This window comes from Piliocolobus tephrosceles, chromosome Y (genome assembly GCF_002776525.5).
Source record: "Piliocolobus tephrosceles isolate RC106 chromosome Y, ASM277652v3, whole genome shotgun sequence".
Taxonomy (NCBI): domain Eukaryota; kingdom Metazoa; phylum Chordata; class Mammalia; order Primates; family Cercopithecidae; genus Piliocolobus; species Piliocolobus tephrosceles.
Window position 1 is genome coordinate 18,019,258 of NC_045456.1, and position 26,837 is coordinate 18,046,094.

Below are 26,837 nucleotides of genomic sequence, written 5' to 3' on the forward strand. Positions count from 1 at the left end.
GAGGCAGGAGGATCACTGGAGCCCAGGAGTTCAAGACCAGCTTAGGCAACACAGCAAGACACCATCTCTAAAAAAAACTAAAAATTAAAAAAAAATAATAAGTCTTTCAATAACTGTATGACAGGGCTAAGGTGATTTTATTTGAAAGAGGAATTAAATTTCAATGTAGCAAGTTCTATCCGTATGATATCTTTTCTGATGGATGGAAGGGTACCAAGGGGCTTGGTGGAAGTCACTGCAGTGGAAAGTAGGGTACACATTCTTGGTAAATAATATATGATTGCACTATTGATGAATAGCATTTCAAACGCTCTGCTGTTTATTGTCTATTGAAAGATAAATGAATCCAGCAAGTCAACTGTCTAAAATATTTGTACACTGTTATAAAATGTAAACACCTCTATCATGCTATAAATCTCCCTCCCCTCCACTGGAAAAGACTTCAAGCTGAGGTCATCCCCCTCCTTATCACATGGTTGCTTAGAAGAGAGTTGTCCCTGAGGCCACCTGTCACCTAAGAGTACTTGTATTCATTTATTCAGTGTCCATGTAATGAAAGAAGAAAATAGACATACCATGTATATAAGAACACAGAGTTCAAAAGACTATTCTGATTGAGCAGAAGGAAGATATTAAACAAATATTAGATGAACAAACATTGTGTGTGTGGCTTTGAAAGACAAGCCTAGGATCTTAATCTTGTTTGTATAACACAATTATTAAACCTTCCTGAGCAAAATAAATTTTAATTGAGACTTAGCATGAGGCTAGAACACCAAGGGTGAGCTTTCTGAAAAGTTTAGACCCAGAGGAATAACTAGCAGGCAGCGATTTAAAGTGGATACAGATTTTTGCCCTGGAGTTGCAGATGCGTGTGGGAATGAAAAAGAAAGTAATGGGTGTGATAACCAATTTAAACACTAAAAATCAGTGAGCCCCAAATATTAACCGAATACTGGGATTCTACAAAGAGAGGCCATGGTAGAAATATGAATTCAGTGTTTTAACCTGTGTAGCTGGATACATTCTTGTGATATTAACATGGGAAATAAGAAAAGAGACCAGTTTGAATGAGAAAAAGATGTTTACCTCAACATAGCACACACTGAGCTTTAGGCTCGAATAAGACATGAGTGGAGGAAGACTTAGTCAAGCATGGGAGAAGTGAGAGCTGAAACCCAGGTAAAATCCTTCAAGTTACAGGCAGGAATAATTCCCAGACGTGTGGTGGAGTCACACTGGGGACGTGAGTCCTAATGCCCGTGCAGATGCATGGGGACCGCAGTGTCTTTTTGAAGGACTGGTTTTAGCGCTGCAAGAACTAAAGTAAATTCTCTTCTACCTGCATTCATGTTCCCCCCGGTGCTTTTATGAGGACCTAGGCAAGAATAGTATTGAACCACTCATACCATCCATCTGTTAGAAGAACCTATAATACAGAAATATTTGCTTTGGGCTGAACTCCAAACGTAATATTTAATGATTTCTCTTCAAGTTTGTTGACACATTCTACAGCTCCACATACAATTTGCTCCCAGTCATTTCCGAGATATGCTACAGAAAGTACAGTTGATCAAACGTTGGCTGTAGGGATTCAAGAACAGTCCTGTGACTGCATTTTCGTTCCTTCCTGAAACTCTTCCAAGGCCATAAAACACCTTTTTTGTGTGTGTGTGAACTGTCTTTCTGTACCCCATTTCAGATGCTGTCTTCTTTCCTTTAAATACAGTCTTTTATATTTTTCTAATTGTCTGATTGCCAAAACAATAGATCTTCATTGCTATACATTTACAATATCAAAGAGCATACAGAAGAAAAATCTTTTAACAAAAGAAAACCACTGTTGATAATTTAGTTTACATACATACATACACATATACATACATACATACATACATACATACATATATCCTCTTGGCACTTTGGGGCCCGGAGTAGAGAGCAAACCTGTGAAATAGATAGATAGATAGATAGATAGATAGATAGATAGATAGATAGATAGATAGATAAGAATATGTATATTCTCTCTCTCTAGACACATGACTAGGAAACAGTCTATATATAAGAACGTGTGTGTGTGTGTGTGTGTGTGTGTGTGTATGTATTCTCTCCAGAGGTAGAATATATCTCTCTGTAGAGAGAGAGAGACATATGCATGTGTATGTATATGTATAAAACAAACAATAAAACCACAAAGGCCCAAATATCAGCTGGAAGAAACTGACCAGCTATAATGGGACAATTAGAACGTCTGTAAGAATAATATGTGTACTGGATTTAAAATGATAAAGACATAAAAGTTCATGTATTCATGATGACACCCAGAATAAAACTCACTGGTTATATTACTAGGCTATGATCACATTTTCCTGAATCTTGATCAATAAAAGAATCATGCTTTTTTCCCACTTTTCCTATATATATTGAATTTCAGAGTAACTAAAAAATTGTTGATTACAAGTAAAATTTCAGATAATATATGCAGAAAAAACAATACTATCAGAAAATCATTATTGTGTGAAACCTCAAAATAAGTAAGTACATTAATCTGTCCTCACACTGCTATAAAGAACTGCCAGACACTAGGTAATTTATAAAGGAAAGAGGTTTAATTGACTTGCAGTTCCACATGGCTGGGGAGGCCTCAGGAAGCTTACAATCGTGGCAGAAAGGGAATCAAACATGTCTTTCTTCACATAGTGGTGGCAGGAGAGAGAAATGAGTGCCCATTGAAGGGGAAGTCCCTTAGAAAACCATCAGATCTTGTGAAAACTGACTCACTACCACAAGAACACCATGGGGGAAACGTCCCCCATGATTCAATTATCTCCACCGGGTCCCTCCCACAACACGTGGCAATGGAACTACAATTCAAGATGGGATTTGGGTGGGGACACAGCCAAACCATATCAATAAGAGATCTAGGAAATTATCTCTGATTATTTAAAAAGCTTAGTAGACGTGTATGTGTGTGTGTGTGTGTGTGTGTAGATAGGGATTCATTACCAACTGAATGTAATTATCAACCACTCTTAAGATAATTAAAAGTAACACTAGCAGGTATCATATAAGGCCTTATTAAATTCGGTATAAAGTACAGAGCAGTTCCTGGGTGCATTCTTTCCTACAAAGGGCACCATAACCCTAAGGAAGAAAAACAAGGTTTGATTAGGAAACATTCTGTTAATTCTAGAACATGGGGTGTTCTTCAACAGTAATGTTCAAAGTGTGGTTCACAAAGCAGCAACTTGTTAGAAATGCAAAATTTGGGATCCTATGCCTGGGAGGAGGCTTCCTGAATCTGAAATTGAGGGTGTGGGTTGCAAGCTGTTCTTTCTTTCCCAAGCCCGTTCGGTGATGTTTATGCTTGATAAAATTTCATGGGACTGTTCATTGATTTCCATAAGAAATTAACGATGTAAGAAAATGAGAAGAAGAATTTTATTATGGAAAAGAGGGTGTCATTGTTTTCACTTGCCTTCTTTATAAATGTGTGGATCACAACATTTGCTTTTCGTTAAAAGTATTCAGATATATATACATATTTGAAATACATGTGCCTATACCCTAACCCCAAAACAGCTCATTAAGAATCTCTTCCACTGGGACATAGGCATCAATATTTGTTAAAATATCACTAAGTGTTTAGTGTGAATGATGAGGGAAGAAAGAATATATTTTCACCAAGCTTATGAGGTGGGCAGTTTGGGGCCAGGGGAAGAAGGCAATGAAAGAACTTGGGTGATAAGCAGCTGTCACTTGCAAAATAACTTATTGTTAATGAATTGGGACTTTAAAAATATTTTTAATTTTCATAGATTTTAGGGGAACAAGTGGTATTTGCTTACATGAGTCAGTTCTTTAGTGGTGATTTGTGAGATTTTGGTGCACCCATTATCCAAGCAGTATACACTGAACCCAATTTATAGTCTTTTACCCCCCACCCCCTTCCCACCCTTTCCCCTTGAGTCCCCAGAGTCCATTGTGTCATTCTTAGGTCTTTGCATCCTCATAGCTCAGCTCCCACTTATGAATGACAACATAAGATGTTTGGTTTTCCATTCCTGAATTACTTCACTTCAAATAATAGTCTCCAATTCCATCCAGGTAGCTGTGAATGCCATTAATTCATTCCTTTTTATGGCTGAGTAGCATTCCATCATATATTTATGTACCACAGTTTCTTTATCCACTCGTTGATTGATGGGCATTTGGGTTCGTTCCACATTGTGACCCAATGCTTTTAAAATAGTGTGTGTGTTTGGCCATGGACATAAGCCAGAACACTAGAAAAATTGTTTACTGAAAGCCATCTTAGTTTCAGGAACACAAAGGAAATGAGGTAATGTGTGAAAAGAACTTCAAAAATTGTAAAGCATTTTGCATAAAGACATTAGGTGTTTTTGAAGTTTCTATTTAAATGTGGTGGTCAATTAGAGAGGTTTTATTTTTTTCATTTTGTGTTTGCCTTGAAAGCATTTAGAAGTATGAGAATATATAATTTCATTTTGTAAAACACAATGTGTTGAACCTAATAAGATCTTTCTTGGAAACTGAACATTATCCTGGGTTTTGGAGGCATCCCATTGAAATTTAGCCATGATTCCGTATTCAGCAAATTGTTGTGGACCCAGATACATCTTCGCTGACCAGAAGTCTTTCCAGAGTGGAAGATTTTAGTACATTTACAAGTCAATCTTGTAGAATTAGATAAAATGCATTCTGTTTTCCATCATTTGCTGATATCCCCCCACTGCTAATTAAAGGAAACACAATCCATACTTGTTTACTTATGTAAATGTAGATTACAAACCAACAACATGATTTTAAGAGTCTTAAGAAGTTGAGGGCTATTTTGAATGTTTACTCTTGGAGAAATGTATATTTAGGTGTCCTGGGCAACAAGATCAGTTGTAGAAATGGCTGGTGGGATCACATTGGTCATTAAATTCAGACATCACACATAATCAAGCAGATTTATCTCAGGGTATGGGTAACTCAACATATGAACACCATTCCAAGTATTTCCCCAGAAGGCTGGCATGGTGGCTGACGTGGTTTGGCTGTGTCCCCACCCAAATCTCATGTTGAATTCTTATGAGAGGGACCCAGCGAGAGGCAAGTGAGTCATGGGGGCAGGTCTTTCCTGTGCTGTTCTCATGGTAGTGAATAAGTCTCATGAGATCTGATGGTTTTAAAAAGGGGAGTTTCCCTGCACAAGCTCTCCTCTGTTGTCTGCTGCCATGTGAGACATGCCTTTTACCTTCCACCATGATTGCGAGACCCCCCCAAGCATGTGGAACAGTAAGTCCATTCAACCTGTTTCTTTTGTAAATTGCCCAGTCTCAGGCGTGTCTTTATATCAGCAGTGTGAAAATGGACTAATATATTGGCTTACACCTGTCATTCTAGCACTTTGGGAGGGCAAGGCAGGCAGATCACTTGAGCTTAGCAGTTTGAGACCAGCCTTGGCAACATGGTGAAACCCTGTCTCTGTAAAAAATACAAAAATTAGCTGGGTGCAGTGGCGCAAGTGTGTATTCCCAGCTACTTGGGGACGCTGGGTCAGGAGGATTGCTTGAGCACAGGATTGCTTGAGGTAGACATGCCCAATGCATCTCAAGGGTGCAGTGAGCCAAGATGGCACCACTTTAGCCTGGGTGACAAAGTGAGATCCTGTCTCAAAAAATAGAAAGTATTTCCCCAAAGGGGACGTATGGCTTAATAATTAGAGTTATTATTTGTAATGATGAATAGGTTTGGAAATAGGTAGTGGTGATAATTATAAAACATTGTGAATGTAATGAATCCCACTGAATTGTACATTTTAAAATGATTAAAATGGCAAACTTATCCCACACACAGATAAATAGATATATTCATAGATATCTTCATATGGTTTTCATTCTTTTTTTATTGTTGTTGTTGTTGTTGTTTGTTTGAGATGGTGCTTCCCTCTGTCACCCAGGCTGGCGTGCAGTGGCATGATCTTGGCTCACTGCAACCTCCTCCTCCCAGGTTCAAGCTATTCTCCTGCCTCAGCTTCTCAAGTAGCTGGGACTACAGGACCACGCCACCACGCTCGGCTAATTTTTGTATTTTCTTTTTTTTTTTTTTGAGACGGAGTCTAGCTCTGTCGCCCAGGCTGGAGTGCAGTGGCCGGATCTCAGCTCACTGCAAGCTCCGCCTCCCGGGTTTATGCCATTCTCCTGCCTCAGCCTCCTGAGAATTTTTGTATTTTCAGTAGAGACGAGGTTTCACTATGTTGGCCAGGATGATCTTGAACTCCTGACCGCAGGTGATCTGCCTGCCTCAGCCTCCCAAAGTGCTGGGATTACAGGCGTGAGCCACTGTGCCCAGCCTTCATATAGGTTTTAATATTAGTTTTGCTTAAAGACAATTTGAGGCAGCACAGCATAAAGTACTCCCCACATTTTATTTATTTAGCTTTAATTGACAAGTAATAATTGTACATATTTATGGGGTACATACTGATGTTCCAATACATGTAATATACAGTGATCAGATCGAAGTTAATTAGCATATCCATTATCTAAAACATTTATCATTTCTTTGTGTTGGAAACATTCAATTTCCTCCTTCTAGCTATTTGAAACTATATATTATATTATTTTTAACTATAGTCACCCTACAGTGCTATGAAACACTAGAACTTATTTCTCCTGTTCCCCCCGCCTCCCCACAACGAAATAAAAGAGACCAAATCTGACACATGCAGCAAAAGGAACAAAGACATTCAGGTCCTGGAGTTGAGCATAAATTTGACCTCAAAATTTCTGGCAGATAAAGCAAAAAAGAGAGAGAGAGAAAAAAAAAAGTGGTTCTGGGATTTGTATTTCCGGCAAGAGAAAGCTGCTCCCTTTTCCCTCTGATTCTTGGTGAAGAGCAGTTATGATGTTAGAGATAAAAGGAGAAGATGGAAATGATGGTTCCTTGTTCTTTCCTTCTGCAGTCGCTGTCAGCTTCGCTTGTGATATTAACAGTAAGACAGCAAAGCCTGAGACCGCCTCACTAAAGACCGACCCTTCCCATTATGTGTCACGGCAGCCTTCACCCTTGAATCTAGAAACTACTACCTGGGCCGTGCTAAGTTTATTCTTAAAAGCCTAACACCGAGTGGCTACCGCTGTCCAATGCGTCTGCCCAAAGCAGTACTCCCCAAATCCTGAATATGCATACAAATAACTTTTCAGTGTTCATGCCTACTGCTGAATCATACCAACAGAGATGCTGATTTGGAAGTCAGCGGTGGAGGCTATGCAGTTTAAATTTTTACAGACAACTCAAGGTTGTGTGGATATATCCTGAGACAGCTCAGCCCTCCCAGGCTGTTGGTACCATAGGGGCTGGGAGAGATTGCCCTCACCCCGCAAACACCTTCCAGGATGCAGAACAGCTCTTAATAAATATGTGTTACAGAAATAAAGGAATGCCCCTGTGCTTGGAAGTACTTGGCTGTCTCTCTCTGTCTCTCTGTCTCTTTCTCTGTTTCTCTCTCTCTCTCGCTCGCTCTCTTTGTCTCCGTCTCTGTCTCTCCTCTCTCTCTCTCTTTCTGGTTCATTTTCAATGCCGCTGAGTCATACAGTGAGAAGCAGCTTAGGGTCATTAACAGATTGAAACATCAGGGGAAAAAAGTGAATATGTTTTCATTTGAATCTCTATTTTTAACTCTTTCTGACTTTGTCTGTCAAATGCGGCAACCTTGACACTGTTGCAATGATAATGAAATAAGCCTATGCTATTCTTTGGAATCATTTTAGACATATACATGTCTAATATATATATATATATATATTATATTTTTATATATATATATATAAAATACTTACCATATGTGATCTTGTTTGACATGCATTTTTTTGTATACAAAAAGCACATGAATCACCGTGCTTCAACAATGACAATGTTGTGTTTTGGACTAAAGGCACTGTAAACACAATATGCTATTAGCGTTTTTCTTAATCATCACTACCACCCAGCCGTTAATAAGTGTCTTCCTGCACAAGATAATAATAGCATCTCACATTTCCGTGGAGCTTTATAATTCATGAAGGTCTTTCATATTCATCGTTTTGTTCAATGTCATAGAGAGAGGGAGCTTCAGTAACCTCAAAGCCCAATGTGCAGAGAGAAGAGAAACGGGTTGATTCAATCATTTGGCCACAGTCCTAGGACTCTTGAATGTGTGTGTAACTCAGACAGGGTGAAAATCCCAGAAGATACATCCCCATCCCAAGGGCACCTACCCAGGTTCAATAACTTGGTTACAACCGACACACTTTGGATGATGCTGCACTCTTCACAAACAAGTATCCAATACGAACCCAAACCAGAGCAACCATCAAATCCCCCACTCCTACCACATATTCACATCTTGTATTACCACCAAAGCCTGCAGCACCCGTACAACATGTGTCCAGAAGATGCTGAATGTCTTCCACCCTGACTGCCACTAACTTGGCTAAGCCAGGACCAACTTTCACCTGGACGACTGCAGTGGACTTCTTCCAAATGCAGCCTCCTGCAGTCCCGTCCACCAGTGGCTCCTGTGAGCTTTACAAAACCATAAATCCTATCCCATCACTGCCATGTTCCAACTCTTATGCCTTGTCATTGCTTTACAATAAATTCCAACATTTTACTCTCCCTTCCATGTGTGAACTCACTTTGCCTACTCCTGGAATACCGTTCTTTCACATTTCCTTGCTAATTATGAGTCGGCTATACCGGGACTCCTGTTCTCCTCACCCTTTAGACGTGTTCCCATTTGAAACTTTGCAACTTGTAATTCTTTTCAGGAATATTTCCCTTTCATCATCTTGTAGCTGCTTCCTTGTCATCATTTCCTTCCATTTCTACCTCTTCAGAGAGGCTTTGTTTAGAAGAAAATAATAGGAGCAAATATTTGCCAGCTAGGGTTACGCAGAAGTTTCTTACATAGAACACAAAATGTGAGAACCGCAAGAGATTGTATTGATGGGGCCTTCAAGACACCATGAAGAGCTCAGAGACCAAGCTTCAGATTGAGAGAAAACAGTTACAACTAATATAGCAGAGAATTGACTTGTGTCTAGAATATATACAAATATCTCCCAACTCAATTACAAGTCAGGCAACCTGCAGAGCAGCAATCCTCAACATTTTTGGCATCAGGGACTGATTTCACGGAAGATAATTTTTTCCAAGTAGGGGAACGGTTTCAGTATGAAACTGTTCCACCTCAGATCATCAGGCATCAGATTCTCATAAGGAGAAGGCAACCTACATCCCTCACATGTGCAGTTCACAGTAGGGTTCACGCTCCTATGAGAATCTAATGCCACCGCTGAAGTGACAGGAGGCGGAGCTCAGGTGGCAATGTGAGTGATGGGGAGTGGCTGTAAATACAGATGAAGCTTCCCTCGCTTGCCCACCACTCACCTCCTGCTGGCCCAGTCCCTAACCAAAACTGGTCCGTGGCCTGGGGCTTGGGGACCCCTGCTGTAGAGGACAGAATAACAGCCCCCTACATATGTTCACATCCTACCTTATGCAGTAAGACGGACTTGACTGATGTGATAAAGATTTTGAGATGAGAGTATCTTCAGGTATCTAAGTGAGCTCAATGTAATAAAAATATCCTTATAAGACAGAAACTGGAAGCTTGGAACAATAGAAGATCTGAAGGTGAAACAGACGTCAGACAGAGATTAAGATGCTATGCTACATAAATAAATATATGTGTGTATATATATATATGTATAGCCCATGAGGATTGCTTTGTTGGAGCCTATAAAGGTTTGTGAGACAAAATTTCTGAAGTGGAGAATTGTTACTGTGATGGTTGCTTAAAATCTAGGTTTTAGAGATGAGTTTGACTGTAGCTGTTCTGGTATGTGATCCATTTAATGGTGTTTTTTTTTTGTACATTAATTCTCAGAGAAAAATCTTGGCCCCCGCTATTTAAATTTCTCCATAAATAAAGACTTCCAAGCACCAGTGGAACAGTTATCAAAAATGACAAATCGTTGGCAATTCTAACAATAAACTTGAGTATAGTAAGAGATATAATGGGACTCTGTAACTGCTCTCAAGTCAAACATCCCTCCTGCTTAGTGAAAACAGAACGGCACTTAGTGAAAATCAAATTGCACTGATTTCTCTGATGCAGTCTCAAAATCAAGCCACCATTTCAGGTTTTGTTAGAAAAGTTGCTGACTTTGGGCTTAGAAAAGGCATGCCAGGTATGCATTGTGCTTGAGGATAACAGGAAGATGCGAGTTAGGATGCAGCTATCTTCAAAAAGAAAAGCGGCGAAAAGAAAAGAAAAACCTTGATGTTAGAACATATAAAATAGTATAAATAATTAAGAACTTAAAGAGGCAGAGAGTTTGGTTAAAGCAGCAAGCCAGCAGGACAATTTTAGTGTGTAGCTTAAGGTACAATACATGCATAATTTGCCCTTCCTCAATTCTAGAAAATACTGTCTTCTTCAATAACCTTTCTATTCCTGAAACTAAGCATTCCACTGGGATTTTAGCTACTTTATATGCAGTCATATTTACTTTGCTACTGTGCATGTGATTACATCTAAGTTCTAATTCATCTAATATATGTGCATTACTTTAATATTTCATTCATCTAATAGGAATTCTAATTCATGTAATATAGTGTTGTATAAGTTGTCTTTTTACTTATATGCATTTTACAGTGCCCTGAATAGCACTGAAGTACAAAAGATGTATCTTAATATGTGTTTTGTGTCCATACTTTGATGGTGAAAAATATCACTTTACATTCAAATGAGTTTTAAAATACTCTCATTAAAAACAAATGAAAACGTAAATGAAAAAAAAAAAAAAAACCTTTTCTGTAATTTTTCAGGATATCTATGGAAATGCACTGAACTGCTGCATCATTTCCCCCAGATTTTGCTTGGGTCATCATGGCTACTTCATACATTGTTGAATGAGCATTTTCCATAAATTTCATAGCATAAGTAAAAGCTATGATGTGCTTTTTGCCTTGTCTTTCTCTTCTCACTTTAAACACTTAGTAAGCAGATTGAATAAATAATACCTCCTTTATGCAAAATTATTCACAAATAAATGATATCTAATTCCTTCTTTCAAATAGCATCAGAGAACACACCATCTCTTTACCATCTGCACAATTTTAGAGTCAGAGTCTAATTTGACCAGCAGTCAACATTTTCCCTTTGGACTCCTTTCCTATATTTGAAGGACATTTCTTTGTTCCTAGTATGTGTACATGAAGCAAAACTAAACCGCATGGCTTCTGATATTCATGAAAGCAGGCTAGTAGGTAACCATTTCTGAACACATTCCACACCAGGCACAATGCTGTTTCTTGTGCATTGTCCGGTTGAGTTCCTCAGCTTGCTATGGGAGGGCTACAATTCTCCTCCCCATTTCACGTATAAAGTGGGACTTTGAAATCTTAAGTCACGTGCTTGAAGCTTTACAATAGATTCCACCACAAGGATGTCCGACTGAATCCATTGCAAGCAATAACTCCAAAAGCGGTCACCAAGCAAATGCCCTTCGTTTAAAGTGATACGTTCTGTAACAAATTCATTGAAAGCCATTTACTGTGTCGAGAGAATAAAGATAACCATACAGGACACTTATTGGTAGAGAGATATGGCCAGGTTCTACTTGAGTATGCAGGCGACCCCTGCAGAAGATGCAGAGACTGACCTTCAGGTCACACTGACCTTTCAAATGGTGCTGGGTCCATCAGCTAGCAGTGCAGCTTTGTGTGCGGCCATAGTCCACAGGAAGGTGTGCTCGGGCAAGGTGTTCAAGGCAATTTATGGTTGCCGGCAGCCCTACAGAGGGCACCCTAGATCTTGGGGACTTCATATAAAAAGGCAAGCATATCAAAATGCAAGGCATATTCTGGAAATAGCTAGCAAGTGTGGTGAATTTGCAGGCTCAGGAACATAATTAGGGCATCTCTTGAGAAGGCCACATGGGCCCACACAGAATGATGCTTGGATTTCCAGTAATTAATTTGTCCAACACACTCACTTTATTGTGTGGGTGATTGTTGTTGCTAAAAAGGAGATTTAAATTATGAACAAAATATAAACAGATATTAGCAATAAAACGTCAACATTCCCTATAGCCACATGCTTCGAGATAATCACTCTCCACTGTTTGAATTCCTTCCAGATTTTGTTTTTTAATAAAATAAATGGACTGGACGAAGTGGTTCACACCTTAATCCCAGGACTTTGGGAGGCTGAGGCGGGTGGATCACTTGAAGTCAGGTGTTCGAGACCAGGCTGGACAACATTGCAAAACCCCATCTCTACAAAAAATACAAAAATTAGCCACAGGTGGTGGCACATGCCTGTAATCCCAGCTATTTGATGGGCTGAGGCAGGAGAGTCGCTTGAATCCAGGAGACAGAGGTTGTAGTGAGCTGAGATTGCAGCACTGCACTCCAGTCTGGGAAGCAGAGGGAAACTCCGTCTCAAAAAAAAATACATAAAAATATAAAATAAGATAAATGATACATAGTATTCAGTAGCCCAGTATTTTTTCTTGAGACACCTTAGATGTGTTTCTGTGTCCATGCATGTAAATACTCCTTAGCACTTTATGCAGGCAAATAGCATCTCATAATATGGATCCAGCCAAGACAATCCGTTCAAGTCTCTGACTTGTGAACATTGATCTTGCTGCTATTGTTTTTTTTTAAATTACAATCCATGTGAATTGTGGAGCCTTGGGTGGCTATTTTTATGCATCAGAATAAAGATTTTCATAGAAAGCATTCAAAGAATTAGGACTCCTGGGTCAGAAGTTTCCAATTTTCATTTTCCTGCATTTTACTCATTCTCTTACACTGGAGACCATCATGATGATGTTGATGGTGTGGAAATTCAGAGGAAACTAAAAGGACATAGCACTCAAGTGGTTAGGTCCTGGGGAACTGTAGTTCTCATCTCAGGCACTAGGATGCAGACCCAGGGAGGGACAAGATGTACAAGCTCTTTGAAAAATAAAAACAAAAGGATGTGACAGCCAATTGAATGAGAGTCAGCAGCAAATCTGGAGAAATATCCAAGGAGAAAGTGTTCAGTTGAAAATACTCAAAGTTGGCTGAGCATGGTGGTTCACACCTGTAATCCCAGCACTTTTCGGAGGCTGAGGCAGTCAGATCAATTGAGCTCAGGAGTTCGAGACCAGCCTGGCCAACATGATGAAACCCCGTCTCTACTAAAAATACAAAAATTAGCTGGATGTGGTGGCGTGTGCCTGTAATCCCAGCTACTCAGGAGGCTGAGGCAGGAGAACTGCTTGAACCTAGGAAGTGGAGGTTGCAGTGAGCCAAGATCATGCTGCTGCACTCCAGCTTAGGTGACAGAGCAAGAGTCTGTCTCAAAAACAAAAAAAAGACTCAAAGTTGACTCAAAAAGATTTGTTTCCAGGCTGGCCATTCCCAAATTTTCATTTCCATGAAACTCATTTATCAATTATCTTCAAATTTTGATGTTTTATTGTTTAATAAATAAGCTGTATTTATTATTTTATATTTTGTTCCTAAAATATGATCAATTTCAGTTTTTGTTTTATTTCATGTAATTTAAACTAAAGCACTTAAAAAATACCTATGCAGCTTCATTCCAGATAAATGTGTGGGGATGTTATCTATTTTATGAAAATAGTACAAGGAATCTCAATAGTAGTTCATGGGTCCCAGAGTTTGGAAACCTGTGATATAAAAATCATGTGTTTGTTATAATTGTTTTAGATTTTTTCTATTGACAATGGAAATAGACTTTAGTTCTGTGCAATACTGATGTGATAACATGATACAATTGGAGATTGTATACAACTCATTCCATTTTTAAGTAAAAACTAAAAATAAAAGGCACTGAATTTCAAGCAGCCACGCCTATCAGACAACAGAATTTGAATGTAGTACATCAGCTTCCCTCCCTTCCAGCCCATCCTGTGCAATGTGTGCTTCTGTGTTAAATCCTACATGTTTTCAATCAGAAAATTAAAGGTTCACCTTGTAATAAATGAACTCCTGAATGATTTCCTATAACCGTTAAAGATTAGTTTTGCATCTATTTGACTGATTTTTGTTTTTTATGCTTCTGCTTTCTTTCTCACCAGATTTCTTTTTGACCTCATTTGCATGACCTAACACAAATTCTGTTTCTTCTCCTTGAATTATTTTTATTTAAACATTTCTTGTTTGATGTCACTTCTTTAGTTTAAAGGTGCACAGATGTATGTCTGTGTACATATACATTTATAAACACACATACCTATATATGGTTATATATGCATATATATATATACACATACCAGGTGAATTACACACACTGAAATGGTGAAAGATATTTAACTTCTTTATTCACTTAATTATCTCCTGGTTACTTGTCTCCAAAAAAATGCTTACTGTGTTTATGCAAGGAACAATCTCCTAAAAGAAAATGGATTGTGGCTTTAACATCATATAACAATGTCTTTTGTTAATTGAAAGAAAAACAATATCTGACCCCATTGAGTTCCTTACCATTGACTTGCAGTGCATGGAGAAACAAAAGACCTGCAGTTATTCTCCTAAGCCCTGTGATGTAATTCAAAATGAGAGGAAACATCTACATTATTATCTATAATAAAAATTGAAAACTTTTCTGTTGTAACAACAATATTAAGCCTGAATAGAAATACTCACATTTATATGATATTCACTTCAGTCAACATGCAGCAGGAAAAACTGTGATTCCTGGTTTTAGTCCTCTTGTCCATGAAACCTGTTTTTAAATAACCATGCTAACTGAATGTACTAGTCTATTCTCATGCTGCTAAAAAAGACATACCTGAGACTGGGTCATGTATAAAGAAAGAAGTTTAACAGACTCATAGTTCCACATGGCTGGGGAGGCCTCATGATCATGGCGGAAGACAAAGTAGATGCAAAGTCACATCTTACATGGTGGCAGGCAAGAGAATGTGTTCAGGGGAACTGCCATTTTTAAAACCATCAGATCTCATGACACTTATTCACTATCATGAGAACAGCATGAGAAAAACCCAGCCCTATGATTCAGTTACCTCCTACTGGGTCCTTCCCATGACACATGAGGATTATGGGAGCTACAGTTCAAGATGAGATTTTGGTGGGGACACAGCCAAACCAGATCACTGAACATAGCCATTGATACCTCTTGTGTGTGTATTTTTGTTATTGTTGTTCCTTCCAGGGCCCTGGATGAAACTTGGCATCAATGTAGCCATTAACATGGATTAATTCACATGGTGCTCGGGTTTTTCCTGAATAGTTTGGCAGACAGGGGCTAGGGAATGAGTGCTGCTGATTGGTTTAGGATTGCAACGATAGGGGTGTGGAAAAAACAGCCCTGCTGCACCCAGTCGGCCTCTGTGTGGGGACACAGAGGATTCGCTGGTCCCAGTAGGACCAATCAGTTGTCAGAAATGCAAAAGCCTGAAAAGACATCTTAAAAGGTCAATCTGTACTATGCTTATAACCTGGGTAATGAAATAACCTGTACCTCAAACCCTTGTGACATGCAATTTACCTACATAATAAACCTACAGGTATACCCCTGAACCTAAAATAAAAGTTTTAAAAAGGCAAATTTTAGCTTCTAGTGATTGGGGAAGTTGCAAATCTTGTGACCTCTGGAATAATGACTGGTAATCATTCAACTAAGCCTACATCTTAGCAGAATTCAGGCCCCTCTCATATCTTAACCTGGTGGCCTTTTATTAGTTTTACAAAGGCGGTTTAATTTTAAGAGGAGCTATTATCATTTAAACTACAAGTTCAATTTCTCCCGAAGTTAGCTTGGCCCATAGCAGTATGGAGGTTAAAGGCAAGATGGAGTTGGTTAGGTCCGATCTCTTTCACTGTCATAATTGTCTGCCTGTTACACGTTTTGCAAAGGTGGTTTCAAGATGAAAGGACTATACTCTTGTAAAGAGCATAAAATTGTTGCATTCATTGTGTACCTGAAACAGGCACTCCCCCTTGTTGATAGTTTAAAAATAAAAATAATAATAATCTCTGGATGTTGTAATAAATGAAAATTCCATGGCAGAAACCGTGGAAACACCAGCTTCAAAACAGCACATTCATTTGTTAAACTTAAGAGTTCCATGGATTATCATTTCCCTCAGCCAGCCTGTAGGATATTTGGAAGAATTTCAGAACCTCAAAGATCAAACCATCCAATAGGATGCTGCTGTTAGAAGAACTAAGATTTTTGAAGGCAGGGAATATTCATTAGCCTGCTTTGGGAAAGGTTAAAACACTCTCGTTTTGCTAGGGAGGAAGAGGTTGTGGTGGAAGAAAGGCCAGTGATTTACTGCATGTAGAAAATCTTCATGCTCCTCCACAGAAACAAAATAAGCCAACAGGTCATTCTGCAGAATTGAGAAACAGAGAACAGTGAGTGAAGAAAAGATGTGCTGAAGACAGAATTGTTCTGTTAGAAAATTGCTTGTGCCTTAGGAATTAATCACCTCTTTCTTTAATAGGGGAAGAAAGCATTGCCCTATGGCATTATGGGGCACCCAAACTGACATGATTCGTCATTGTCATATGTACCCTGCATGAAAGGATCTTATCTCCCAAGCAAAGCCTGATGCTTTTTATGGACGACCGTGTCAAAGATGTAGGGATGGAGATAGGTGTCGCAGAACATTTTTGGCATGAAGCACTAATTAGTAATTGCTAATTAAATGGGGAGGAGACTTGGGTAATGTCTGAACGTACCCACTAATCGTAGCTAATCTCACGTCACATCCCTCTGAACTTTAAAGAAGATCACATTGGTAGGATGTGTCTCAAGTATCCAACCTCGCAGTTGCAATGCTGCCTCTCTTTGAAGCTGCAGGAGATGGTGACTCCTGATTCAGGCTTGGAATTTTTATTGTCATTGTTGAACGAAAATCGTCCTGTGACTGTCTTTGGATCCTGGCCATTTCCTCCTTTCCAGCTCAGAGCATTTTTCCACCGGTGCTCAGGAAAGCTCATGGAAGAAAAGCTGGTTGGCTCAACTGGCATGCAGCCTCATCCTCGACTCTTTCTGTTTTAAAAGTAGAAACCAGCACTCAGTCACTCCTTGGAATGCCATCAACTTTGGTTAGGGATGTGCTTTGGAGGAATTGGTTTGATGTTATTTTAGGGCTTAAAGCAGCCTGTCTTCATGCAAACATGACTGCAGGTGGCCATAATTATGTACTAAGCATCCCTTGAAATGAGTGAATGGCATAGCTCTTGGAAAAAAGAAATTGTATAGAAGGGGCAAATATCATAGTTGGGTATTTGGGGAAGGCTCAAATAAGGACGTGAAATGGTTAAAAAAAAAAAACTTTTTAAAATTCTTTGTCTTTTTGGAAGGCATATCCAGTACAGATTTGGACATAAAGTTGGGTTAAAGTTTATGCAATGAATTAAACTTGCAGGATGCTTTAGAAAATATTCCTAGTTTTGAATCTGAGTAGGAGAGTGTATGTCTTCCCAAACATGACTCCAGAACCTCAGAGGAAAGCAGATTTTCCAAGTCAACCTATTTTTTCAATGCAAAAGGAACAAAGAATAAGATAGATTAACTCGTAACTTTGCTATCATTAATACCAAAATTGCCATTTTTCAACTACTAAGGAGAAATTAAGAATTGTATGCCTTGAGTAAAATCTAGATCCTCAACTCACAGAATCCTTCTTTTTAAAATAAGGAGGGCCAGCTCCTGATATTTTGGGAACAGTTGGGGAGATGTGAATATTCATTAGCTTTTGGGTGAGGTTCAATAATTACACTTTTTTTGTATGTAACTCATATTTTTGCTATGTAGGAAAATAGTGGGGCATACTATTTGCGAGTGGGATCTAGTGGAGTCTGTAACTTACTTTGTTTCTTAAGCGTTAAAAGGAATTAAAACAAAATGTTAATAACTAATTCAGTGAGAAAAACAGGCGCACACTGCCTTTATATACAAGGACATATTCTTAGACACAGACACACATGTGCACTTACACCCACTGCCTCGCCCCCGCCACCCCACACACACATACTGTTTTCCCTGAAAACTTTCTTGTAGGAGTCTGTTGCAGTTTTCAAAAAAGAAAATGAAAATGTGCACAGAAATGATACCTTGAACCTAGTAAAATTTACGACATCTTCTGGGAACGCTTCATGTTATTAATATTTTAGATTCATTTTGCCTTCTATATTAGCCACATGTATACCCAAAGATGCCATGGTATCATAACGTCAACCTAAACAATAACCATTATTTCTATAATTATTTCTGCCACAAAATTTTTTCTCATGTTCTTCCTCTAATTTGTGGGGGTGAGGGTTGAGGAGAGAGAGAATGAAGAAGACAAGCTATGAGATAGCTTTTCAAATAGCAGAGATGTGTATGCACTTTTTATATTTGACCACCAAAAATGTCTTGTGTTCTTTTGTAGGGTTTTTAAGTACCGGTGACCAGGCAGCAAAAGGCAACTATGGGCTCCTGGATCAGATTCAAGCACTGAGGTGGATCGAGGAGAATGTGGGAGCCTTTGGCGGGGACCCCAAGCGAGTGACCATCTTTGGCTCGGGGGCCGGGGCCTCCTGTGTCAGCCTGTTGACCCTATCCCACTACTCAGAAGGTAATAATGGTGCCCCCAGGGTGGACAGTCTAATGCACTGAACCAAGAATTGAATGGTCAGAGTTCATATCTCAGATGCACGTCCGGGTTGCTAGAAGTCACTCTGGCAACAGAAAATGCTGAAAAGATCAGATGAATCCATCTTCATGTCTTTTAAGTCAGCTTTTGTTCCATTTGCTCTGTCACCCAGGCTGGAGTGCAGTGGCACGATCATAGCTCATTGCAGCCTCACACTCCTGGGCTCAAGACTTCTCCCATCTCAGTCTCCTGAACACCTGGGACTACTGGCTGATTTTTTAAATTTTTTATAGAGAAGTGGTCTTGCTGTGTTTGCCTGGGCTGGTCTCAAACTCGTGGGCTCAAGCAATCCTCCTGCCTTGGCCTCTCAAAGTGCTGGGATGACAGATGTGAGCCACCATGCTTGGTCAGCAATATTTTTCTCCTAATTTAAATGTGTGACAATTAGGTGTTGGTTACAATGATTGGAACAAAATAACTGCTTTCGAAGTCCCGACACTTTTGTTTCTTTTGCCATTCTGACTGTATTTGACTATTTGAAATTGTATTCACTTCTCGCTACAACTTAGTGAGAGTGATATGGAAGAGACAGTATGTGGATAAGGGATGCGGGTGTACGGATTTTGTAACCATCAGGGCTTTTAGCCACATGTGTTTGAAAAAGTCACTTCTCTAATTCATATTCATTCTTTACATCTTCTGGAAATATTGAAACATGTCTGGTGCATTCATTTAGAAGTAGATTCTACCCAGAGGAATATGTCTCTTCCTCACTATCTCCTTTCCTCTCTCCCTTTCTCCCCTCTCCCTCTGTCCCTCTCTTTGTTTCTTTCTCTCTCTCTCCCTCCCTTTCTTCCTCTCCTGCAAATACGGCTTTCGGCAAAGGACCTACTTCCGGGTCAGGTCAGCATGCAGCGCTAGGAGGTGTCCACAGTTCGCTTTCCCCTCTCCATTCCTCTCTCTCCTGCAAATAGGACTTTTAGGAAGGACCTCCTTGCTGGGTCAGTCAGCCTGAGGGCCTCTGCTTATCCCCGTGGGAGCTCCAAACCCTCCCTGGGGCCCTGGTGTTACCCTGGAAAAAGCTGATGTTGGCAAAGCAGAGAAAGGAAACCGCAAAAACACATACGCATCATGTTACCTCAACCAGACGTGCACTTGGACAGGTACTTGGCATAGGCAGCCATACCCAACCAGATGTGTAATTTGGGAGACCGAGGTGGGCGGATTGCTTGAGTCCAGGAGTTCAAGATCAGGAGTAATCACTTAGGCAGATGGTTATGCTGCCTAAGTAATGGTCAGCATAGGCAGCCACACCCCTGAGCCCTGCAGGAGTGACTGAGGCTTTCCCCGGAGGCTGACTCAGTGGATTCCCTGCTGTCCCTTTGTGAAGGAGGTTCCCTGCAGTATCCGATGGGAGACTTCATAGGGGAATCCACAGGAATCTGAGGCAATTGGTTCTGGAAGCAGGATCACGAATTCTTGGCTGTGGCCTAAAAGGAAGAAGCAGGAAAGTCTGCAGAGCAGATCCAGCCCTGGGTTACCGGGCCACGTGCAAATGAATATTCCTAATAGCCATCTCAGTCATCAAGACAGCTTTGTAATTTGTTCTGTATCGTCAGTGGTCTTCAGAATGGCACCACACTGACTGAACCTGAAGTTCTCAAAACCTTCATGGAATTTTTTTTTTTTCTTTTCAGGGAGTCTCACTCTGTCTCCCAGGCAGGAGTGCAGTGGCACCATCTTGGCTCACCACAACATCCACCTCCTGGATTCAAAATGATTCTCCTGCCTCAGCCTCCCAAGTTGTTGGGATTACAGGTGCCCACCACTGTACCTGGCTAATTTTTGTATTTTTAGTAGAGATGGACTTTCACCATGTTGGCCAGGCCAGTCTTGAACTTCCTGACCTCAAGTGGTTGACCCACCTTGACCTCTGGAATTATTATTTTTAAAGTTACCAGCTGGATATTGTGGCTCATGGCTGTTATCCCAGCACTTGTGGGAGGCTGACGGGGGAGGATGGCTTGAGCTGAGGAGTTTGAGACCAGCCTGGTCAACCCCTTTTGTACAAAATAAAAACAGCGAGACCCCTTTTATTTTGTACAAAAATGAAAATAAAAACCAGCTGGGCCTGGTGGCGCTTGCTTGTGGTCCCAGTTACTTGGGAGGCTGAGGTGGGAGGATCGCTTGAGCCAGGGATGTTGAGGCTGCAGTGAGCTGTGAGGTTCCACTCCAGCCTGGGTGACAGAGTGAGATCCTGTCCCAACATAAATAAATAAATACATAAATAAATAAATAAATAAATAAATACAATTAAAAAGCATGTTTCTTTAGAGTAACTGCAGGACTTTCTTCACTTCCAGCACCATCTGGACAAGTTTCTGGATCACTATGCTCCTCAGTGTCTTAATTTCCAAGATAGGACAGATGAGCGTTTCCTAAAATCCTCCAAACTCTGAATTCCTTGAGTTTTTAGTTCATAATGCTTTGCCCATGAGACCAAATGGCCTTTGATCTCCTACTAGTGCTAATACGAGGAAAGGCTCATGTTTGTATTAACTTTATTTCAAAAACAGGAAAAGTGAAGAATCTGATGAACCCTTTGGTAGAGAGATTTATATGGCATTTTTGAAAATACCTAGATTTTCACTTTTCTTAATTGATATAATCACAATTGTAGATTTAGAAAGCAGTCAGAACCAACTTTAGGAGTAATCAAACACATGTAAGCCACATTAATTGGAGGGAGGTGTTAATTATTTAAGTCAATAGGTTGGAAATTATTATACCTTTGCATCAGTCATTTCTGCAAGGCATGCTTCTAAACAGCCCATCAATATAATCAAAAATTATGAAAAAGGCAAGCCAGGCTCCTGCCTATCATCCCAGCAATTTGGGAGGCCAAGGTGGGCGGATTGCTTGAGTCCGGGAGTTCAAGACCAGCCTGGGCAGCATGGCGAAACCCTGTCTCTACAAAAAAGAGACATATCTGTAGTCCCAGCTACTTGGGAAGCTGAGGTGGAAGGATCATTTGACCCTGGAAGGCAGAGGCTACAGCGAGCCGAGATCCCGCCACTGCACTCCAGCCTGGGTAGCAGAGTGATACCCTGTCTGAAATAAAAATAAAAATACCCAGACTTTTGCCTTAGGAATTCCTTGCCTGGTTATGTGATCTAATGAAGACAAAGTACTCTTGGAAAGTGATAGTTTTATGAAGATATTCACCCCAGTATTAGTATCATAGCAAAGAATGAAATGAAAAGCTACAAGATCAAAAGGAGAGGAAAATTATAATGAACCATATGTATTTACTCAAAATGATAATAATTTAAGAATTTACCTAAGATCTACATGAGCTGGAAAAACACAGTGTAGATAGCTATATAAATATTGGGCTCAGCTATGCAAAACAGACATTTGAATGGGGGGAAAGAGCTAAGAATTAAGTGAACTCCTAGCATACTCATTATGCTAAGGTGAGTTGTGTTTTAAAGTATGAATTACGGGTGATTTTTTTTCATTATCCAACTATTTTAGTCTTATCAGGAGTTATACTGCTTCCCTAACATACAAATAAATGTTTTATGTATGTTACTTATATATACACTACTGCCTAAATTATTGCCAGTAGTTATGAGAAGGGCAGGAAAGGAACTTCTCACAGCATTTTTTCCAATTCTGAATGTTTTAACTACTGAAAGTATCCAACTGAATACATATTGACTTTTTTTGGTTTGTTTTTGTTTTTGTTTTTGTTTTTGTTGTTTTGGACATTTTAAAATAATCTTCAGAGCCAAGCATTCAAGTTAATACTTGCACATTTCTGACAGAAACGTTCCCAAGATGGCTTTGATGCCATTTTGGTCAAAGCCATATTGGTTTCAAGTTGCGGTCCTGTGTGTCATCTTTGGGCAATCCTCCAATCTTTAAAATCACATCTTCCTGATGACTATCATATTTTCCTCGTATTTGATTGCTTCTGTGACCTTAAAAATCGACAGGGCATGAACTTCTGGGCTCACAGCTGAGTGCCTTATTCTTTAGTGCCCGACTCGGGCTGGGATCCACGGAAACGGCGGGAAGCGATCGTAAATGGAATGCTGATTTTTACAGCCCGCCTCTCTTGTCCTGTCGTGGTTAAAAATACAGATTTTATACTTCTGGACATCCATGTAGTAGACTGAACTCATGGAGAATTTTAAGCTACACAGAATTTTACTCCTAAAATTACCCATGCTTTTTCAAATTTCTCACCAAGCAAAGCATTTTTTATATGTGGCAAAATAAAATATACACATCTCTGAGTTTCCAATGGATGTAGTTTTGAAAGAAGTGACTTCAAAAAATACTCCTTATTTAGGCACCCAGTTGAGGATTTCTTTAAGCATAGCTAACTCAATGTATTTATTTTAATTGCCAAATCTTAATATCTTCATTAGACTCAAGGTAGAAGTAGAAATGCATTCCTGAATTAGCACTCTGAAGTTGATTCAAGTGGATTTATTTTTTTCCCATAATGAAGAGATACCTAGTTTTGCTTGTGAGACAAGAGGGCCTTTGACCTTTTACTAGCTTAAAGCATTTTTTTTTTTTTTTCTTGGAAATGGGGAATGCAGTTGCTGTTGGAGTTTTTATATATGGCATCTGGAGGCAAGGAAGCAAAAACGACACTGGATTGTGGAAGGAAAAAGAAATCACATGTATTTTACCAGTGCAGGAAAAGTGTAAATGTGGTTTCATTTCCTTAAACTCGTGTGTGTCTGTGTGTGTGTGTGTGTGTGTGTGTGTGTGTGTGTGTAGAATAACGCTGCCTAAAATGAATGTTCAGGAGGAGGGGGGAAGGGGAAATCGAAATGAAAATGGGTAAAAGGTCCCCTGACAGAGTTGAATGCTACTACGTCCAGAAATTCACATGCCTGAGAGACAATCACAGCCTTCATTGCTCAGTAAAAGCTGCGTTTCTGTCCTGCGGGTTTTCATTTGCATGTCCACAATTTTGCACCTGCAGGTCTCTTCCAGAAGGCCATCATTCAGAGCGGCACCGCCCTGTCCAGCTGGGCAGTGAACTACCAGCCGGCCAAGTACACTCGGATATTGGCAGACAAGGTCGGCTGCAACATGCTGGACACCACGGACATGGTAGAATGCCTGCGGAACAAGAACTACAAGGAGCTCATCCAGCAGACCATCACCCCAGCCACCTACCACATAGCCTTCGGGCCCGTGATTGACGGCGACGTCATCCCAGACGACCCCCAGATCCTGATGGAGCAAGGCGAGTTCCTCAACTACGACATCATGCTGGGCGTCAACCAAGGGGAAGGCTTGAAGTTCGTGGACGGCATCGTGGATAACGAGGACGGTGTGACGCCCAACGACTTTGACTTCTCCGTGTCCAACTTCGTGGACAACCTTTACGGCTATCCTGAAGGGAAAGACACTTTGCGCGAGACTATCAAGTTCATGTACACAGACTGGGCCGATAAGGAAAACCCGGAGACGCGGCGGAAAACGCTGGTGGCTCTCTTCACTGACCACCAGTGGGTGGCCCCCGCCGTGGCCACCGCCGACCTGCACGCGCAGTACGGCTCCCCCACCTATTTCTATGCCTTCTATCATCACTGCCAAAGCGAAATGAAGCCCAGCTGGGCGGATTCGGCCCATGGCGATGAGGTCCCCTACGTCTTCGGCATCCCCATGGTCGGTCCCACCGAGCTCTTCAGTTGTAATTTCTCCAAGAACGACGTCATGCTCAGCGCCGTGGTCATGACCTACTGGACGAACTTCGCCAAAACTGGGTACGTTCTTCCTCGTGTTGTGGTATCACTGTCCTCTTCGCTTGTTTGGGTCCTCAGTGTAAGTGTTCCTTCTACCGGCATGTGCAGGAGCGCACATGCGTACACACACATACACATGCGTGCACACACATACACATGCGTACACACAGATACACACAGATACACGCTTACACACGCAGTAACAGGCAGCTTCTCCCGCAACATCTATGGAACTCATTTTTTTCTTTACTCCTAAAGTGTTATAGGAGTAAAACAACTGTCAAACCAGATTTTCACTAGAGTTCTAATTGCCCATTGGGAATTCCAGAGTTGCTACCTGCAGGTGCAGGACTCATACATATATGACGGTTCTGTTAACAGCTGGTTAAACGGTTTTGTTTTTGTTTTTGTTTTTGTTCTTGTTTTAGAGACACAGTCTCACTCTGTTGCCCACGCTGGAGTGCAGTGGTGCAACGATAGCTCACTACAGCCTTGAACTCCTAGGCTCAAGCCAACCTCCTGCCTCAGCCTCCTGAGTAGCTGGGACTACAGGTGCCTGCCACCATGCCTGGCTAATTATTAGTTGGTTTTTTTTGTTTTGTTTTTTGATAGAAACAGGGTCTCACTCTGTTGCCTAGGCTGAAGTGTACTGGCACAATCATAGCTCACTGAAGCCCCAAACTTATGGGTTCATGTGATCCTCTTATCATCTCAGCCTCTTGAGTAGCTGGGACTACAGGCGTGCACCTCCATGCCCTTACATGGATTTTTGTAGACACAGAGTTTGCTATGTTGCCCAGGCTTCTCTCAAACTCCTGGGCTCAAGAGATCCTCCCACATCAACCTTCTGAATAGCTGGGACTACAGGTGCACACCACCTTACTCAGCTAATTTTATTTTGTTAGAGACAGGGTTTTGCTGTGTCACGCGAGCTGGTCTCAAACTCTTGGGCTCAAGTGATCTTCCCAACTCAACCTCCCAAAGTGCTGAGATTACAGGTGTAAGCCACCACACCAGCCCTGATTACAGAGTTTAAAGTCTAATTTCAACCATACCTCTTTTGTTAATTTGTGAGGGTATCACAGCACATGCACCACTTGGGGAATTGTGTTGATTGCCTGGCCATAGGAATGAAAACACATAATAATTATACAGAAATATAAATATATATTCCTATATATATTTAATGTCTCTATAAAAATATAGATGTTCCCATATGTATGATATATAGTACATATATATTTGTATTTGTATATATATACACACAAATATATTTGTATATACAAATACAAATAAATATACTATATATACAAATACAATATATATAGTATATATACTATATATACTATATATACAAATACAAATATATATACTATATACAAATACAAATATATATATACAGTATATACACACACAAATACATATTTGTATTTTCTTTGCTATATAAATAGCTATAGAGATAGAGCAAATAAAATATGATATTTGTATCATATTGCTATATGGCTTGCATATATAAACACACATACACAAACACACATATATGTGTATCTCACAGGAAAGCTCATTTATTGGCCTAAATATAGTAGAAAATATAAAATATACAACAAGCACATATACAACAGAGTCTGCCAATATTCTGCTGAGCGGATTCTCTGCAAACCATGGAAGAACCCAAAACATCCTAAATAGCTCCAAACATTGTGGCATCTTTTCATTTTCTCTTGTCTAATAATGTAACTGTGGAAATGGATGGGGTGTCATTCTGTTCTAGCAGTGTGTGCCTCCATTGTCACCCTAGCCTCTTTACACTGAATGAGAGAGAGAGATGTGCCTGGAGCCCAGGGAGGGTCAGTCTTCCCATGCGGAATGAGGCTCTGAGACTGCAGTGGCCCGGCCGCGCATGAGTTATGCACAGTAATCCTTAGAAGATCTGGGGATGCTGGTAGTTTCAATGCCTACGTGTTTAGCAGCTGGCGTACTGTACTAAAGATTCCAAAGCGGTTTGGGTGGGGAGTGTTTTCAGAATGTTTTGTGCTCTTGGCAAAAGTACAGCATGTTTTTGTAGTGGAAAAGGTATCACCTGGATACCAACTTTCAATAATCAGACTTTGTAGATTTGGTCTCAGAAAGGCTACCTGGAGGAGAAGGGAGGAGGGACCCATATTTGATGGAAATGCTTGTCTATCACTGAAAGGTTCTTTCTTGTGTGAATAAATTGTTGAAATCAAATTATACTTTTTTTTTTTAAATAAACCTTGTTTATTAGTTTGTTAGGGCTGCTGTTACCAGAGTATCAAATACTGTGTGGCTGTGCTGGGTGCAGTGGCTCATGCCTGTGACCCCAGTACTTTAGTAGGCCAAGGCAGGA

General features: G+C 40.3%; 1 protein-coding gene across 7 annotated transcripts in view; it reads left to right on the top strand.

Annotated features, from left to right (window-relative positions):
• NLGN4X (neuroligin 4 X-linked) overlaps positions 1-26,837 on the top strand; it is a 346,528-nt gene that overhangs the window by 308,504 nt on the left and 11,187 nt on the right. For 5 of the 7 annotated variants that reach the window (XM_026451806.2, XM_026451808.2, XM_026451805.1 and 2 more), the window contains 2 exons: positions 18,489-18,674; positions 23,701-24,490. In XM_026451806.2, coding sequence (XP_026307591.1) covers positions 18,489-18,674; positions 23,701-24,490 — 976 coding nt within the window. Of the gene's footprint in view, positions 1-18,488; positions 18,702-23,700; positions 24,491-26,837 lie in introns of all 7 variants that reach the window. The other 2 variants (XM_031934994.1, XM_026451809.1) reach the window with 2 other exon arrangements.